This window comes from Mustela nivalis, assembly GCF_964662115.1.
Source record: "Mustela nivalis genome assembly, chromosome: 4".
NCBI lineage: Eukaryota > Metazoa > Chordata > Mammalia > Carnivora > Mustelidae > Mustela > Mustela nivalis.
Genome location: NC_139023.1, coordinates 161,226,177 through 161,240,907, shown reverse-complemented (window position 1 = coordinate 161,240,907; position 14,731 = coordinate 161,226,177). Strand labels below are relative to the sequence as shown.

Genomic DNA, 14,731 nt, shown 5'->3' with positions numbered 1-14,731 from the left:
CTGGTCTAGTTAGGGGTCTAGTTGGGGCGGTAGAGCACTTGCGTCACACAAAGGGGCCACTCCAGGAGGCCCAGAGCTGGTTGGTGGAGAGTGGCTTACCTGCACTGAGGACAGAGGCCACAGGAAGGCTAGAACAGGGGAGGTCGGTGGCAGTCCACCCGTCAGTCCGTGTGGGGAGGATGAGACTCAGGACAGGTAGGCGGGAAGAGTGGCGAGGGCACTCCTTGCAGAGGGAACTTGGAATGACTCACACCTGAGGCAGGCAAGTTACAGCTGTGCCCACAGGTGTGCTTCCCTGAAAACACACCAGCCTGACAGAGAGAATGCAAAGTGGAGATCAATCGGAGATGCGGGAGCCGGCTCTTGGTGCGCCCTGAGGTCTCCAGGTTGAGGGTTGCCAGGTACGGTTCCGGGGAACCATTTGCCAGATGGTTCTGAGCTGATGCCTGGGGTCTTCCTCGGCTACTTGCTCCCTAACCCCAGAGCCTGGGTTTCAGGTGGTTGGCAGAAGGCTGGCCACATGGACAGCGAGGGCCCATGGTGATTGTTGGGACTGGCCCACCCCAGGCAGGGCATCAGAGAGGGTGAGGAGAGGGAAGCCAGGAATCAGCCAGGAACATCAGCCCAGGAGAGCGCCCGGTGACCGCCAGCCAGGATTCCCTCCAGCTCCTGGGCCTCGAAGGTCGCCCGGAGCCGAGCAGGCTTGTGGGGCATCTCCGTCCGGCAGGGCAGCCCTGAGCAGCCCTAGGAACCCAGCAGCCCTTAGCCACCGCCCGGGGAGCGCGCGCGCCGTTGGGGAACCAAGTTGAGGAGGGCGCGAGGGCAGCCCCGGCTTGGGATCTGTGGGTGTCGGGGCTCCATCCGCGCCAGCGTCGGAGTTCAAGCCGGGAGTGGGCGGAGGAGCCAGGCGGACCGCAGACAGACCCAGCCCGCCCACCCCCCGCCCCGGCCCCGGCTGTGGTGAAGGCGGCGTGGGGGGAGGTGCTCGAGGGCCCCTGCGAAGGCGGGTGGGCGCGGCCGGCCTGGGAGAACTTCAGGGGCGCAGCCTCTGCTGTCCGCGCAGTGGGGCTCGCGACCCGTCACCGGAACGCCTCCCCGCCCTCTCTGAGCATTCGGGAGAAGGGCACCTCGGGGAGGACGGCCGCAGCCTCTAAGGGGCCCTAAAGAGAGACCCCCCCCCCCCCCGCGCACCCCAGCAGGGCGCGGGCCAGGTGGCAGCTCTCGGGCTGGGCTGCGCGGAGGAGGCGGCCTCCCCGGCCAGGGGCGGCGGCAGGGGCGGCCCCGGGATCACATGGGCGGAGGCAGGTCTTGGAGCCCCGGGCGGGCTCTCCCCAGAGTCCGGCAGACAGCGGCGGTGGCGGCGGCGGCAGTGGCGGTGTCTCCTCACCCACCCTCCCTCCTTCCCTTCCCTCCCGGCTCTGGCCGTCCAGCCCGACGGGTGAGCGGGAGCCAGGTGAGCGGGAGCTAGGTGAGCGCGCCCACCTGCGCACCGTCAGCACAGCCGGCGACCTTCCGGGCTCCGGAGACCTTGCAGCTCTGCGAACCCGCGCCCTCTGCGCCGCTCTCCGAACCCCGGCCCTTTACTCCGCCCACGGCTCCTCTCCCTGTAGCTTCGCCTGGAGGCCGGTGCCCCCTGCGTGCTGGGCTTTCCCGATCCCGGGCGCTCCTCCTCCAGCACCGGGCCCGCGGGTACCTTGGCCTCGGAGTGCAGAAGGCGCCCGGACTGGGAGAGCTGGGCCAACGGGCTGGGCACATCCCCGCGGCCCGGGGCGCGGAGTTCATCAGCCGGCTCAAAGGTCTGAGAATCCAAAGCCTCTGTGAACCGCGAGCGTCGGCCTGGGGACCTGGAGACCTGGGGGCAGGGACAGGGGCTAGGCCTGGGCAAAAGGCGAAGCCAGGGACGGTAGAGGGGGCCGAGAGCCCTTCTTGCTTGCTTGGCTGCCGTCTTCCCAGGCTCTTAAACACGGGAAGTGGCCCTAGTGTCCTTGATGGATTCTGACAGCACTTGCAGCCTCTTGGCCTCCCCAGGGGCAGCCCCAGGGTGGGTGCTGGGCAGGGTGGTGGCCCAGGGCTGGCATTACAGCTTCCTGCCTGGGTTGGCTCCTGGCTCCATAACTAGAGGCTCAGGAAATCCTACCAGGGCTGGGTCTGTAAGGACACTCCCTTGCCCAGCGGAGGGGGCCGTGGATGGGACGCCTGTGGCCCCAGCTAGCAGGCAGCATCAGTCAGCTTGCCCTGCTACAGCCATTGCCAGGGGGTGGGTGTGCCCAGCTTGGCAGGTGAGCCCGTCCTTCTGGCTGGGGCTGTTCAGAAGGCAGCAGGCCCCTGGAGGAGGTGGGAAGCCTCGTCTTGCCTACCTGGACCACATTGCCAGGGGCCAGGCCGGCTGCCAGGAGGCCCCTCTGAAGACCCAGGGCCAGTCCCCACCCAGCCAACTACTTGAACAGTCTGTGGTGGCCTCACCCCCTTGTTTGCTGTCACTCCTGTTCCCAGAGTGCTGCCCTCCCCCAGAGTGGGGAGGAAGTACCTTGTGCAGTCAGTTTTGGGGACAGGAAGCAAGCACTGATGGGACTTAGCCTTGCTGGTGGAGGAGGGGGAGAGGCAGGAAACGGTGACATCGGTGACATCGCCTACCACCTGCCAGCCCCTGCCCGCCTGGTCTCCATCCAGCAAGGGCCTGTGAGGCACCCGAACGGCCTGCCTTCTGGGAGCTGCGCTGCTGAAGACTGTGGCGGTGAAGGGGGAACTCAGAGTCATGGCTTCCCAGGGTGGGGGGAAGTGAAACCAGGGGGTTGAAGGAGGGAGTTAGTCACTTCCTCTACACTCCCCCCGCACCCCTCCCCAGTCCCTAACTGGCTTCTCTCTGGACCTGTCATCCCCTCTCTTTTGCTTCTACAGGGTCTCCAACCCTCCTTCCTGTGATATGGCCCTGACTGTGGATGTGGCAGGGCCCGGGCCCTGGGGCTTCCGGATCACTGGGGGCAGGGATTTCCACACACCCATCATGGTGACCAAGGTAAGGGCTAGTTCCAGGAGCTAGGATCTACCCTGTCTACCGGCTCTCCACAGCCACTTTTTTTTTTTTTTTTTTTCATTCTGGAGTCAGAAGGCCTGCTTCTGAGAGTGTCAGCCTGGGGAAGACTGGGGCCCCATTGCCGTGGGGCTGTGGTGACCACTTCGGGAACAGACTTCTGGGGATTGACAGGGAGCTGGGCGAAGTAGAGGTCTGCTCTTTTCTCCTTGGTCACCCACCCTGCACCTGCTGGCAGCCACCTGGGGAAGTTACTAGAACAGGAGCCCCAAGTCCTTGGTAGTGTCCTGACCCAGGCCCAGGCCAGGGAGCATTCACGGGGTAACTACCTATGTGGTGTGTTTGCATGGGCAGGGCTCTCTATCGAGAAGTATTTCCAAGCACAGCCCCTCAAATTCTGTCATTTCTTTGGGAGGCTCTGTGAGAATGCCAGGGATGGGGTGAGGGGGTGGTTCCCCTCCAGCTTTGGGAGGGGATTAGCTGAATAACTGCGCAGACACTGCAGGGCAGGGAGAAAAAGGGGGACACCGGCCAGCCTGGTTCAAACCTGCTTCTGTATTTCTTGGGCAGGACAGAGACACATCCCCTCTCCTCCATCCCTGCGGGAATGTCCTCACTGTCTGAGCAGGGGTATCTCAGACCACTTGTCCCTCATCCCCTACAGGTAACTGAGAGGGGCAAGGCTGAGGCTGCTGACCTCCGGCCCGGTGACATTATCCTGGCCATCAACGGGGAGAGTGCTGAGGGTATGCTTCACGCGGAGGCGCAAAGCAAGATCCGCCAGAGCCCCTCACCCCTGCGGCTGCGGCTAGACCGGTAGGCCCTCCCCTCTGCTAGGCTGGCCGGCATATCTTCACCCCTCTGTTGGCCTGCTGCATGGTGGCTGCCCTCTCAGCCCCAGCCTGGTCTTCCTGGGATCTTTTGGCTCATCTTTGAGAAGGTCCAGGCTCTGGAGCTGCCTCAGGGTGGGCTGAGGGGTGTCCCCGAGCCCAGCTGGGCACGCAGCCATGGGCAGGGCCGGCTGGCATCAAGTACCTGGATGCCCGGGTTTGACTGGTTCCCAAGTGTGCAGGGTAGAGGGTGTGGGCATGAAGTGGGTTGAAGAGGGGAAACAGGAGCCTTAGGCTGGGTCTCCCAGGCCCCTGCCTCCAAGAGGGGGTGGCCTTTGTTCAGATCCTGGGCGGGGTGGTTTGAGGAGTTTGGGGCTCACTCCCCAAAGAACCCCCTCTGTCAGTCCCCATGGCTTCTCTGGGCAGTGCAGATGAAGGCAGATTTCCAGGCTTGGGTTTTCAGCCACGAGGCCTGGGTTGGCGGGGTGGGGTGGGGTGGGGGAACGGGTGGCTCCCTGAGGTGGGGCATCAGAGTGAGTCATGGGACAGGAATGCTGGGAGATCCCCAGTCAAGAGAACCCTCTGGGCGGGCCTTTAACTTGAGTCAGTCACCCCCTGCTTCTCTGCCTTCCCCTCCCCTCCCAGGCTCTCTCTGGGCCCTGAGTCCACGCCCTGTCCCCACCCCCACTGTCCCACAGTGTCATAGATGCTGGCTCCCACGACGCTCTCATGACCCCGGCCCCTTCAGTGACTCCCTCATACCACTCAGGCTCGTGAGTGTTTGTAGGACTGCGGCCCAAGGAGGGGGGTGGAGAGTACCTCATGGCATCTGGGAAGGGAACCAAAGTCTACAAGGGACTGCAGAGTGGGGTGGCAGAGGGGCAGGGAGCTGCTGACACCATCACTTCCCATAGGTTCCTCTTGTACACAGTGCCATCAGCGAGGGGGGCCTGACCAAGTCCCTCCAGGCCTTCACCTCCATGATGGGCAGGTCAAGACTCCCAGCATCTTCTTTCTTTTGTCTGGTCCACTCCTAAACCCTCCCAGTCTCCTCCACAGGAGCACCCAGAAGCTCTGTGGCAGGAAGCAGTGCTCTGGACTGGAGCCAAAGCCCCAGCTCCCTTCACTCTGGCCCCACGCCCCTGCCTGGGAAGGTCTAGGCTGGTGTGGTGTGTGGTGACTGCAGTTCTTGCAGACCTCTCTAGAAGTGGCCAGACATCCAGGAATGGTGTGGTGGGGTTGGGACATGGCAGGCTCTTTCTTCACCCTAGGCCAGTCCCAGCCCTCCAATGGCCTCCTGTTCAAGACTCCAGCGGGAAGGGCCTTGGAGGGGGGTTCCCAGGGAGCTGAGGTGGGGCACCTCTTTTTGCTGGCTGCCTTGGTGATTGGTAGGGAGCTGGGCCTGCTTGTTACCCTGGCTGTCTAGGCCCTGCAAGATGGCGGGGTCTGGGAGTTGGGGGGTTTGTGGGAGAGATAGACTCCACACTTTGTTTTATGGAGGAGAAGCCTTCAGAAGGGGCTAGGAATGACCCTCTCAAAGGTGTTCCAGCCTTTAGCAGCAAAGCTGGTGGGAGACAGGGAGACGGCCTCTGGCTGGCAGGGGAGAGTGGGCAGCTAGCCTGGCCATTGCTGGGTTTTAAGGAACTCACTTTCTCTCTCTGGGCTTCTGTGTCTCCATGCGTGAAAGATAAAGGATTATTTATATGAAATCAGCAATCTACCCCAGAATCCATCTACACACTGATGCTGACCAATGACAAAGTCTAGACGAAATGCTAAAAAAAGAAAAGAAAAAGAAAAAGGGGGGTGCCTGGCTGGCTCTGTTGGTGGGGCATAGAACTCTTCCTCTCTGGGTCTTGAGTTTGAGCCTGGTGTTAAGTGTAAAGACTACTTAAAAAAAAGAGAGAGAGAGAGAGAGATGCCTGGGTGGCTCAGTCAGTTAAGTGTCTGGCTTTGGCTCAGGTCATGATCTGGGGGTCCTGGGATTGAGCCCCGCGTGGAGTCCTGTGTTTGGGCTCCATGGTCATCAAGGAGTCTGCTTCTTCCTTTCCCTCTGTCCTTCTCCCTGCTCATGCTCTCTTTCCTTCTCTCAAGTAAATAAATGAAAAATCGTAAAAGAGAGAGACAGAAAGAGAAAGACAGGGAGTACTGTGAGGTTTTATTAAAACTGAATTGATGAAATTATGTCTATTTTTCATATTGATGCTAAACTGTCCATTCCTTTGAGACATGACAGTGGTTGTTAATAAGAGTCGTTTTGAACTTGGCAAAGTTGAAATTTGACAACCTGATGTCCACATGTTTTGAACATTTAGGAGTCTTGAGAATCTGTTGGGGGAACAGCTGCCATCTGCAGCCCAGTTAGGTGAGCGGGGCTCCTGGACTCCTGTGACCGGCTTCCCTCTGGCCTCTCCTCAGGTCGCGGGCTGCTTCCCCTGGGCAGACCAATGGGGATGGCTCTGTGGAAGTGCTGGCGACTCGCTTCCAGGTAGGAAGGTGCCTTCTGCTGGGAACTCCAGCACCCTGAGGTGAGGGGAACCCTGAGGGGCAGGGCCGGTTAGGGGATGGGTGCCTCCCTTCGCGGCCCTTCTCTCCACAGGGCTCCATGAGGACGCACACAGACAGCCAGTCCTCCCTGAGGTCTTCCTGCTCCAGCCCTGTGTCCTCCAGCCCCCAGCCAGGCAGCCCCTTCTCTACCCTGCCCCTCAGCAGCCCGCAAGCCCTCCCTGGAGAGGTTATGGTCAGCCGCAGGTGAGCGCAGGGGTGGGCACGAAGGCCACGGGGTCGTGAACAGGCCTGTCAGTCTCAGCAGCTGGGTTTACAGGAGCCTGAGGGCACGCTCTGTATCCCTGAGGCAGATTGGGTGGGACGGGGGGCACACACACCATCCATTTCCCGCATTTCAGTTTCCAGAGCCTGGCACACTCCCCGGGACCCACCGCTGCTGACCGCTTCTCCTACGGAGGCCGCCCCGGAAACCGCCAGGTGAGGATGCCTGGGGGGTGGGGAGGAGAGAGCATCTCATCCCAGCTGAGTGCCAATGGCACCCTTGGGGCTGCAGATGGCGGGTCCCCCTTGGGCAGCCAGCGCCTCCATCGCCCAGCAACAAGCATGCCCCTCTCCTGAGCCGGGAGGAAACTGTGTCTGCTGGTGGGCTGCACTTGCTGGTTCCCAGCCCTGCCTGGCCGGTCCCAGGTGGCCTTCTACCTCCTGTCCTCCCACTCGCGGCCAACCCCCTCCTGCTAGCGTCCTCCCTTCCTGAGTGTTTCTCTTGGGCCAGGGCTGAAATAGTTTTGCTGCTGTTGTTGGGATGGTTCCCTTTGGCTCTGGCTGCATCTCTTGAACACATTCCTCCCCATTCCAAGCCCCATGCCCGCCCCCAACTCCCATCACCCCATCCCCCTTCCTCCTCCTCTGACTCAGCCCAGAGAACCACCAGTGGGACTGTGGTTCTGCCTCAAGTTGCACTTGGCTTACTTTCTGTCTGCCCTCCTCCCTGCCCTTCTACTCTGGACACCCCCCACCCCCCAACCCACTGCCGGGTCCTAACTGCGAACTAGTGACAGCCCCCCCAAACCCTGTCTTGGTGGTATTTCTCCTTTCTAAGGGCAAGGGTGAGGAAGTGAGGGAGCAAGGACGCCAACAGTCCTGGGCCACAGCTGTTGGGGGCAGAATTGGGTGGGGGGGCATATCTAGCCTTTGGGGTGAAGGGGATGAGACCCAGCTGCTGGAGTCCTCCCTCCCGGTGATTCCGCATTCCAGAAAGCAGAATCTTTGGAGATGGCCAGGGGAGGGCATTACAAACTGGGGGACTCTGGGGAAGGAAGGAGAGGGCTTCTGTGGGGGCTGCATGGGAGGGTCTCGCCAGTGACTCCTTGGGAGCCCACTCAGTGGACTGCCAGGCCAGGGGGGCACAGAGATGCCTTCGATAAGATTCCCGACTTTAAAGAATTTAAAGTGTAGTTGGGGAGATAAGACAAGCATGTAAAGCAGTTTGGGAACAATTAAGAACTAAACAGTGTGGTCTTAATTATAAAAGCGGGAGGCATTCTGGGAGGGAAGAGAGGAGTGTGGGCTGGGTGGCCTGAGAAGGCTTTGTCAGGAATTTTGCTGGACGTCAGAGGTAGGACTGGATAGGGTTTAGATTAGAGGATGATAAGCCGGGGGATGGCAAAGCAGTGTATAAGCAGGACCTGGCGTGTCTGGGCCTGGGTGGGAGTGGGGAGGGCCTTCTCTGGGAGATCTTGGGGCTGACACCAGCTGGGACTGCACTTGGCCCAGGGCATGGCTGGAAAGGGTCCATCCATCCTCGCCTTCTTCTTTGTGGTTCCCAAACTTGGGCAAAGGGGAGATGCTGGGCAGACGCTGGAGGTACAGGGAGTAGCTCCCAAGCCTGCAGCAGTGCCTTGGAACCTGTTAGAAATGCACATTCTCAGGTCCCAGCCTGGACCTGCTGGGTTAGATGCAGGGGTGAAGGGGTGGAGCAGGGCGCCAATCTGTGTTTTAAGGAGTCCTCAGGGTCCTGATGCGAAGATCTGAGGACCACCCATGTAGTGTAACCAGGAGCCCTGGGCTGGGGGGGCAGGGAGACCTGAGGTAGTCCCATCTCTAACATCTAACCTTGGATCAGCCCGTCTTTCTCTCTCTGGACCTGACATTCGGTTCCTGTGCTCTGAGTTCCCTCCTTTGGCCTGAGGACCATGGTCATTCCTTCAACAAACTTATTTGATTTTTGTTTTAAAGATTTTATTTATTTGTCAGAGAGAGAGAGAGAGGAGAGCCCAAGCAGGTAGAGCAGCAGGCAGAGGCAGAGGCAGAGGGAGAAGCAGGCTCCCCGCTGAGCAGGGAGCCTGATGTGGGACTTGATCCCAGAACCCTGGGATCACAACCTGAGCTGAAGGCAGATGCTTAACCGTCTGAGCCACCCAGGCGTCCCCCTTCAATAAGCTTTTGTTGAGCTGCTTTGTGTCAAGCGCCCTTCTAGGCTCTGGGGATGCCTTGGTGGACCAACAGAAATTCCTAACCCAATGAAGCTTGCATTCTGGTCTATAAATGAGGCTGTGATCAGATGGTGTGGGAATCACAGGGTCCCACACCTCCCTCTTGAGAGCCACTGTGTACTTTTAGCACCTTAAAGGCTCTGAGAAGTCCCATGAGAAATACATTTAATTTTAACAATTTCCTAAACTTAAATTTAACTACAGAATTTCTCTTGGCATCCCCTCTCCCCCCACATACCTGCCACTCACTTATTCACATCCCTGTGTTCACCAGAACACAGTTTGAGAGGTGCTGGCTACAGATGAGCTCTTGGGGGTGGGGAGGTGAGCAGCTTCTCTGGACTTGGGGATCCAAGCTTCCTTCTGGGAAGGCAGGTGTCCCTAGCTGACTAGGAGGGAGGGAGGAGAAAGGCAGAGCTGCTCCTAATCAGGGAGCTGGGCTCCTCTCCACCAGGGTGTCGTGGTCCGGCAGGAGGAAAGGGGTTAGAGGTGAGGTTCCCCCACCCCAGTCTGCTGTGGCCATGGCCTTGCTGCTGGTTCCTGAGCTGGCTGGCTGGGGCTGTACTGAGCCCCAGGCTCAGGACCCCACCAGCCTTTATGGGGTCCTTCTGAAAACTGGAAGTTGCCACATCTGGGTAGGCACATGCCTTGGTGGGCAGATGTTAAGTAAAGACAGCACCCCTCCCTCTGGCTGGCACTTGGACTTGGCTTGCAAAGAGAGCCTGGGTGGGTTTTGTCTCGCCCTCCCAACTAGCCGCTGCCCCCATGCCGGGCACAGGCTGGCCTCAGATGGCACAATGGGACGGTTCTTAAGGCGCTGGTGCTGAGGAAACCATCTTACCGCCTGTCAGTGGACCACAAGGCACCAAGAGCAAGAGGAATGTAGGCTGGCGGAAGCAGGTTGCAGGAGTGAGGGTCTAGGGCTGTCTTCTCAAAACCCTCAAGTTTCTGTTTTTAGCTGAAAAATTCATGCCATTTTATCATTGGACCCTGTACTTTGTCCCTGACTTTGAATCTTAAGACCAAGGGAATTTGGCCTTCCAGGGAACTGTGCCCTCAGCCCGGTGCACTGTGGCCTGTCTGGTGGTCTCTGAGGGGTCCCTTCTGTGGGGGACCCCTTCTGTGGGGGCTGGCAATGGAGATGAGGCTGGGTAGAGGGAGTGGGTGCAGAGGTGCAGGCCAGAAAGTGGAGCACCAGTGAGGTTAAAGGTGGGATTTCCACATGGACAGCAGGCGTAAAGAGCCCAAGGTGGACAGTGCACGCCTGGAGAGGGGTGCTGCTGCTGGGGTGTGGGTCCAGAATGGGCCTGGCCCCCGCAGACTTCCTGGGGCAGAACCAGACCTCCAGGACAGCCAGCAGACCTGGGCCCTCTCAGGAGAGGAAGCGTGTGCAGGAGAGGGGTCCCTCCTGCAACTCCAGCCCTGACTCTAAGAGGGGTCTTAGGCCCTTCGCTCCATCCCTGTGTTTCCTTCTCCTCACAGCAAAAGGATCTGCTTACTTCCTTTCTGCTGTTCTGCCCCGCGCCCAGTCTCCTTGCAGAAACATTTTACTTCCACAGTCAGGGGCTGACCACTCTCCCCTTCTGGGACTGAGCAGGAGGAGTCCCTAGTTCCCAGAGGGCAGGGTTGGGGCGATGGGCCCTTGTTGCCTTGTTGCCGGCCTGCTGGTCAGCGAGAGCTGGGAGCCCTCTGGTGTTGGGCCTGGGGAACAGCCAGGCTTGGCTTGGCGGCCCAGACGGCTGTGTTGGCCAAAGGCTCCAGCCGCTAACTCCTCCCCTGGTGCCTCTCTGTCCCACAGGCTAGCCTCACCCGAGCTGGCGACTCAGCTGTGCTGGTGCTGCCGCCTTCCCCCGGTCCCCGTTCCTCCAGCCCCAGGCTCAGGTAGCAGCGGGCCCTGGAGGGTGGGGTGGAATCCTGGAGGGCCTGGGAAGCCAGGAGACAGAGAGGAGGGATGGGGGTGGTGGTGGGGAGTGGTTGGGGGGGTCCTGATGGTTTTAAGCCCAGTTGGCTGTCCTCTGAATACCCACCCCCAGAATCCTTTGCCCTAGGGCGCTCTTTCCCTGCCCCCATGCTGGTCCTCATACCCAGGAAGGGACCCTCACTCCTGGCTACCTCCTGCCCCTGCAGTGTGGACTCAGAAGGGGGAAGCCGCCTTCTGGAAGAGGACTCAGAAGTCTATAAGATGCTACAGGAGAATCGTGAGGCGCGGCTTGCCCCCCGGCAGTCCAGCTCCTTTAGGCTCTTGCAGGAAGCCCTGGAGGCTGAGGAGAGAGGTGAGCCCCTGGGGGGGTTACATGTTGGAAGTAGGTTCTGACAGAATGTCCCCGGACCCTAATTGGGCATGATATTGAATAGGTATGTCTTAAGTACTCAGCACAGGAGTAGGTACCAAGGGCAAGTCCCTGCACTAAAGGGGCTTTCAATCAGATAGGAGTTGCAGGGGTGCAACTGTACTTTGTTGGCTGGCTGGGATCAGGAAAATGTCAAGGGAATGACAAAGGTGGAGAATAGGGCCCATGGGGACTGGGTCTTCAGGGAGGGCTTCATGGAAGAAAATAACGTTGACTTGACCCTTGAAGAAAGATTAAGACTTTAACAAAGGGCCTTAAGATGGCGGCAGGGAGTTTGAGCCTCCAGAGAGGGCATGGGGCGGCGGGAGGAGGAGGGGCTGGTTGGTAGTGGTGGTGGCGGTGAGCGCGAGGCCTGTGGTGGCTGGCAGCCGGAGGGCTTTGGTGTGGGAGCGAGAGAGTAGCAGGGGCCTGGTCTTAGAGGTTGAGTCCTGGCTGGGGGGTCTCATGTGCCAGGTGGAGGAGTGCCCTAACCCAGGAGGGCTCATTAAATAATGCCAGGCAGATGCTGGAGTGAGAAAGAAGAGAGATATGGGCTCTCGCCAGCCATTCTGTTGTTCCTTCCACAGACATTTACTGTGCCTCTCTGATGGGCCTGTGGGGTGCCAAGTGTGGTGGCCAAGAGTGGCCAGGCACCTGTCTGCCCTTGAAGAACGGTTTATAGGGGTGAGGTGGTGGTCGGGGTACAGTGGTACTGTGTGTGTATGTGTTGGGGGGCACTGCCTAGTGCAGGGGAGAGACGAGGGGGCCTGGCCTGGCAGAGGCTGCAGGGAGGCAGACGATGGAACAGTCCAGAGGTCCGGATCAACAGCCTCACTGGTACAATATCTGGTGCCCGGTTTCAGCTCAGACAGTTAGCTCCTGGGGTGCTCACTGGGGTCAGGGGGCAGCAAGCGAAGCTTGTCTATCAGGACCCTAAGGCCTTGGTGGGCCCGTGGGCAGGGCCCGGAGAGAGGTGGTTGGGGTGGGGGTGGAGCGCAGATGGTCACTGCTGGAACCTTGGAGTCCTTGGGCCAAAGGGGACCATACCCATCCCGAACCCCGGGTGCTTCACCTCAGTGTTGTTCCAAGGGTCACAGGCAGCCGGGCCCATAGAAGCCCTTTGAAAGCTGTATAAAGGTATTGTGGTGCTGCTATTATCTATCATTACCATCTTTTAATTAATAGCATCATGCCTGGATCACGCCTGCTTGGTGGGATGTGTAGACACAGCTCAGACATTCCTTGGGCTGCCTCAGCTTGGGCTAACTCCGCCCCAGCCAAGAAGCGGCCACCATCACTCCCTTCATCCATCACCTACCCGCCACACCCACGGTGTTCCCTTAGCCTAAGCGCACCTTTTAGGAGCCTCTTCGGAGCTGTGCTGGAGGAGCGTGCATGGGTAAATAGAGCCTGGCTGCCGCCACGGGGAAGAAGAGCTCTAATGTGTCTGTCTGCCCACCCCCAGGTGGCACACCTGCCTTCCTGCCCAGTCAGCTGAGCCCCCAGTCCTCCCTGCCCACCTCCAGGGCGCTGGCCACCCCACCCAAGCTCCACACGTGCGAGAAGTGCAGCACCAGCATCGTGTGAGTACTGGGGTGGGGGTGGGGGGCAGGCACTCCCTGGCTGGGCGGTAGGGGGCGGAGCAGGGCAGGAAACGCCCTCGGGAGGGCTCTGCAGAGAACAACCAATCGGGGCCCGGCGGGGCTTTCCACGGTGCATCTGTGCGAGGGGGTAATGAGGCTTGTTCTCAGGCTTCTTACAAAGCCTTGCTGCCTTCTTCCTGCTGCATCGCCTCCTTTCTGATTTCTTTCGCCCTCACCAGAGGAGGAGGAAATGTTATTGCTTCTGATTTCTCTCCAGTAATCTAAAAGCCTCTGGAGATCTACCTCCAGATGGGGTGCCTCCTCCTGGAAAATGTTGCTCTCCCCCCCCACCCCCCACCCCCACTTCCCCACCTACTTTGGAAAGGGATGGATTTTCCAAAGGCAGGTTTGTTTTTCTCAGTGGGTGGCATTGTAATGCAGCGGTGTTCTCTGGCAAATTGCTGAAACCCCACTCACCCTCCCCTCCGCCCCCGCCATAAATGTCTTGCACGCGGTGTTAACGGCCAGATGACTCAGTTTAGGCAAACCCCTTAGCCTCTGTGGGCTTCGCTGTTCCACCTGCGGAATGGGATATGTAGATGCAAGGAAAGGGATTGTCAGAGGGTTCCGCGCCCCAGAGCTTCCACTTTTCCAGCTTGTTCGCAGGGAGTGCGATGCTGTGGGTCCTCATTCCTGGGACCACATTTTGAGAACCACTGCTCCATTATCAACCCAGAAAATTCAGGATGCAATTTATCTGTGTTTGTTTAAAGGGGGAGCACCCCTCTTTTTTTTAACTAGAGGTCTTGAGGGTGGGGGGTTGTAGGGATATTGACTCGAGAGTCCTAAAGGAAGGCTCGGGGAGTCAGCGTCTGAAATTTGGGGATCTTCCCCGAGTCCTGTCTCGGAGCTAGGCTCCCTACGAATGAGAAGGGCAGCGGTCCTGCCTGGGGTCCCACCTCCACCGAAGTCCCCAGGCTAATGGCTCTGCCCTCTCCATCGCCCCCTGCAGGAACCACGCTGTCCGCATCCAGGAGGGGCGCTACCGCCACCCCAGCTGTTACACCTGCGCAGACTGCGGGCTGAACCTGAAGATGCGCGGGCACTTCTGGGTGGGGGACGAGCTGTACTGTGAGAAGCACGCCCGCCAGCGCTACTCCTCACCCCCCACCCTCAGTTCCTAGACCTGAGCGCCTGGCTGTGCTCTCAGGCCGCCCTCAACTTTGTGGGCACCTCTGTGCCTGGGCCATACCAACAGCAGGTTGGCATGGAAGGGCGGTTGGTGGGTGGTGGGCGGGCCCCTTCCTCCATGCTAGGTGCGGCTAGGTCCTGGGGCCTATCCTGGGCTGTGCATGACAGCCTCACTGTCCCAGGCCTGTGCTAGAAACTCTCACTTCCCCCTGCAGGACAGGCTGTGCACCAACCGCTGAGGTGGGCACCGCACTGGATATCCTTGTGCAACAGGGGTTAAGCAGGTTGGGACACAGAGAGAAGTACGTAGAAAGAGATGGGTGGTCAGAGGCGAAAGGTATTCATTCTGTAAAGTTCTCAACATATGAACTCTATAAATATATATACATGGACAAAACAAAGTAGATCTCCTCTCTCCTTCCCTGCCCAGCCCTTGGGGATGAGCTTCTCTTGACCACTGGGTCGAAAGTCTTTATTTACATAATTTTTTTCCACTTTATCTGCCCCCCCCAAACCTACCGAAGAAGCTTCTTTCTTCTTTCCTTCCTTCCTCCCTTTCTTTCTTTCAGATTTTATTTATTTATTTTAAAAGAGAGGGAAAGAACACAAGTCTGCAGAGTGGCAGGTAGATGAAGAGGGAGAATCAGGCTTCTAGCTGAGCCAGGAGCCTGATTTGGGGGGGTGGTGCTTGATCCCAGGACCCTGGAATCATGCCCTGAGCCAAAGACCCACACTTAACCAACTGAGCCACTCAGGCGCCCTGAGG

The 14,731-nt window shown here is 59.2% G+C and overlaps 1 protein-coding gene across 7 annotated transcripts; it reads left to right on the top strand.

Annotated features, from left to right (window-relative positions):
- Window positions 1–844: 844 nt before the first annotated feature.
- Window positions 845–14,366, top strand: PDLIM2 (PDZ and LIM domain 2). Of its 7 annotated transcripts, none has more exons than XM_082729263.1 (11): window positions 1,065–1,468; window positions 1,611–1,796; window positions 2,899–3,016; window positions 3,696–3,847; window positions 6,280–6,349; window positions 6,461–6,612; window positions 6,768–6,846; window positions 10,660–10,742; window positions 10,989–11,134; window positions 12,657–12,774; window positions 13,787–14,366. In XM_082729263.1, exons 3-11 carry the CDS (start codon window positions 2,924–2,926, stop codon window positions 13,956–13,958), a joined length of 1,065 nt encoding a protein of 354 aa, XP_082585389.1. In that variant the 5' UTR covers window positions 1,065–1,468; window positions 1,611–1,796; window positions 2,899–2,923; the 3' UTR covers window positions 13,959–14,366. The 7 variants fall into 7 exon arrangements, with proteins under 7 accessions (XP_082585387.1, XP_082585388.1, XP_082585390.1 ...); XM_082729265.1 differs by having other exon boundaries at window positions 1,334–1,453; XM_082729266.1 differs by having other exon boundaries at window positions 1,357–1,453; window positions 1,611–2,734.
- The last annotated feature ends 365 nt before the right edge of the window (window positions 14,367–14,731 follow it).

Excerpts from the sequence above, each read along its gene's own strand:
- PDLIM2 (XM_082729261.1), top strand. The coding sequence starts at position 2,924 with ATGGCCCTGACTGTGGATGTGGCAGGGCCCGGGCCCTGGGGCTTCCGG. Across the intron at positions 3,848-6,279 it reads CTGCGGCTGCGGCTAGACCG|GTCGCGGGCTGCTTCCCCTG; the intron begins GTAGGCCCTCCC and ends GCCTCTCCTCAG. Across the intron at positions 6,613-6,767 it reads GAGGTTATGGTCAGCCGCAG|TTTCCAGAGCCTGGCACACT; the intron begins GTGAGCGCAGGG and ends CCCGCATTTCAG.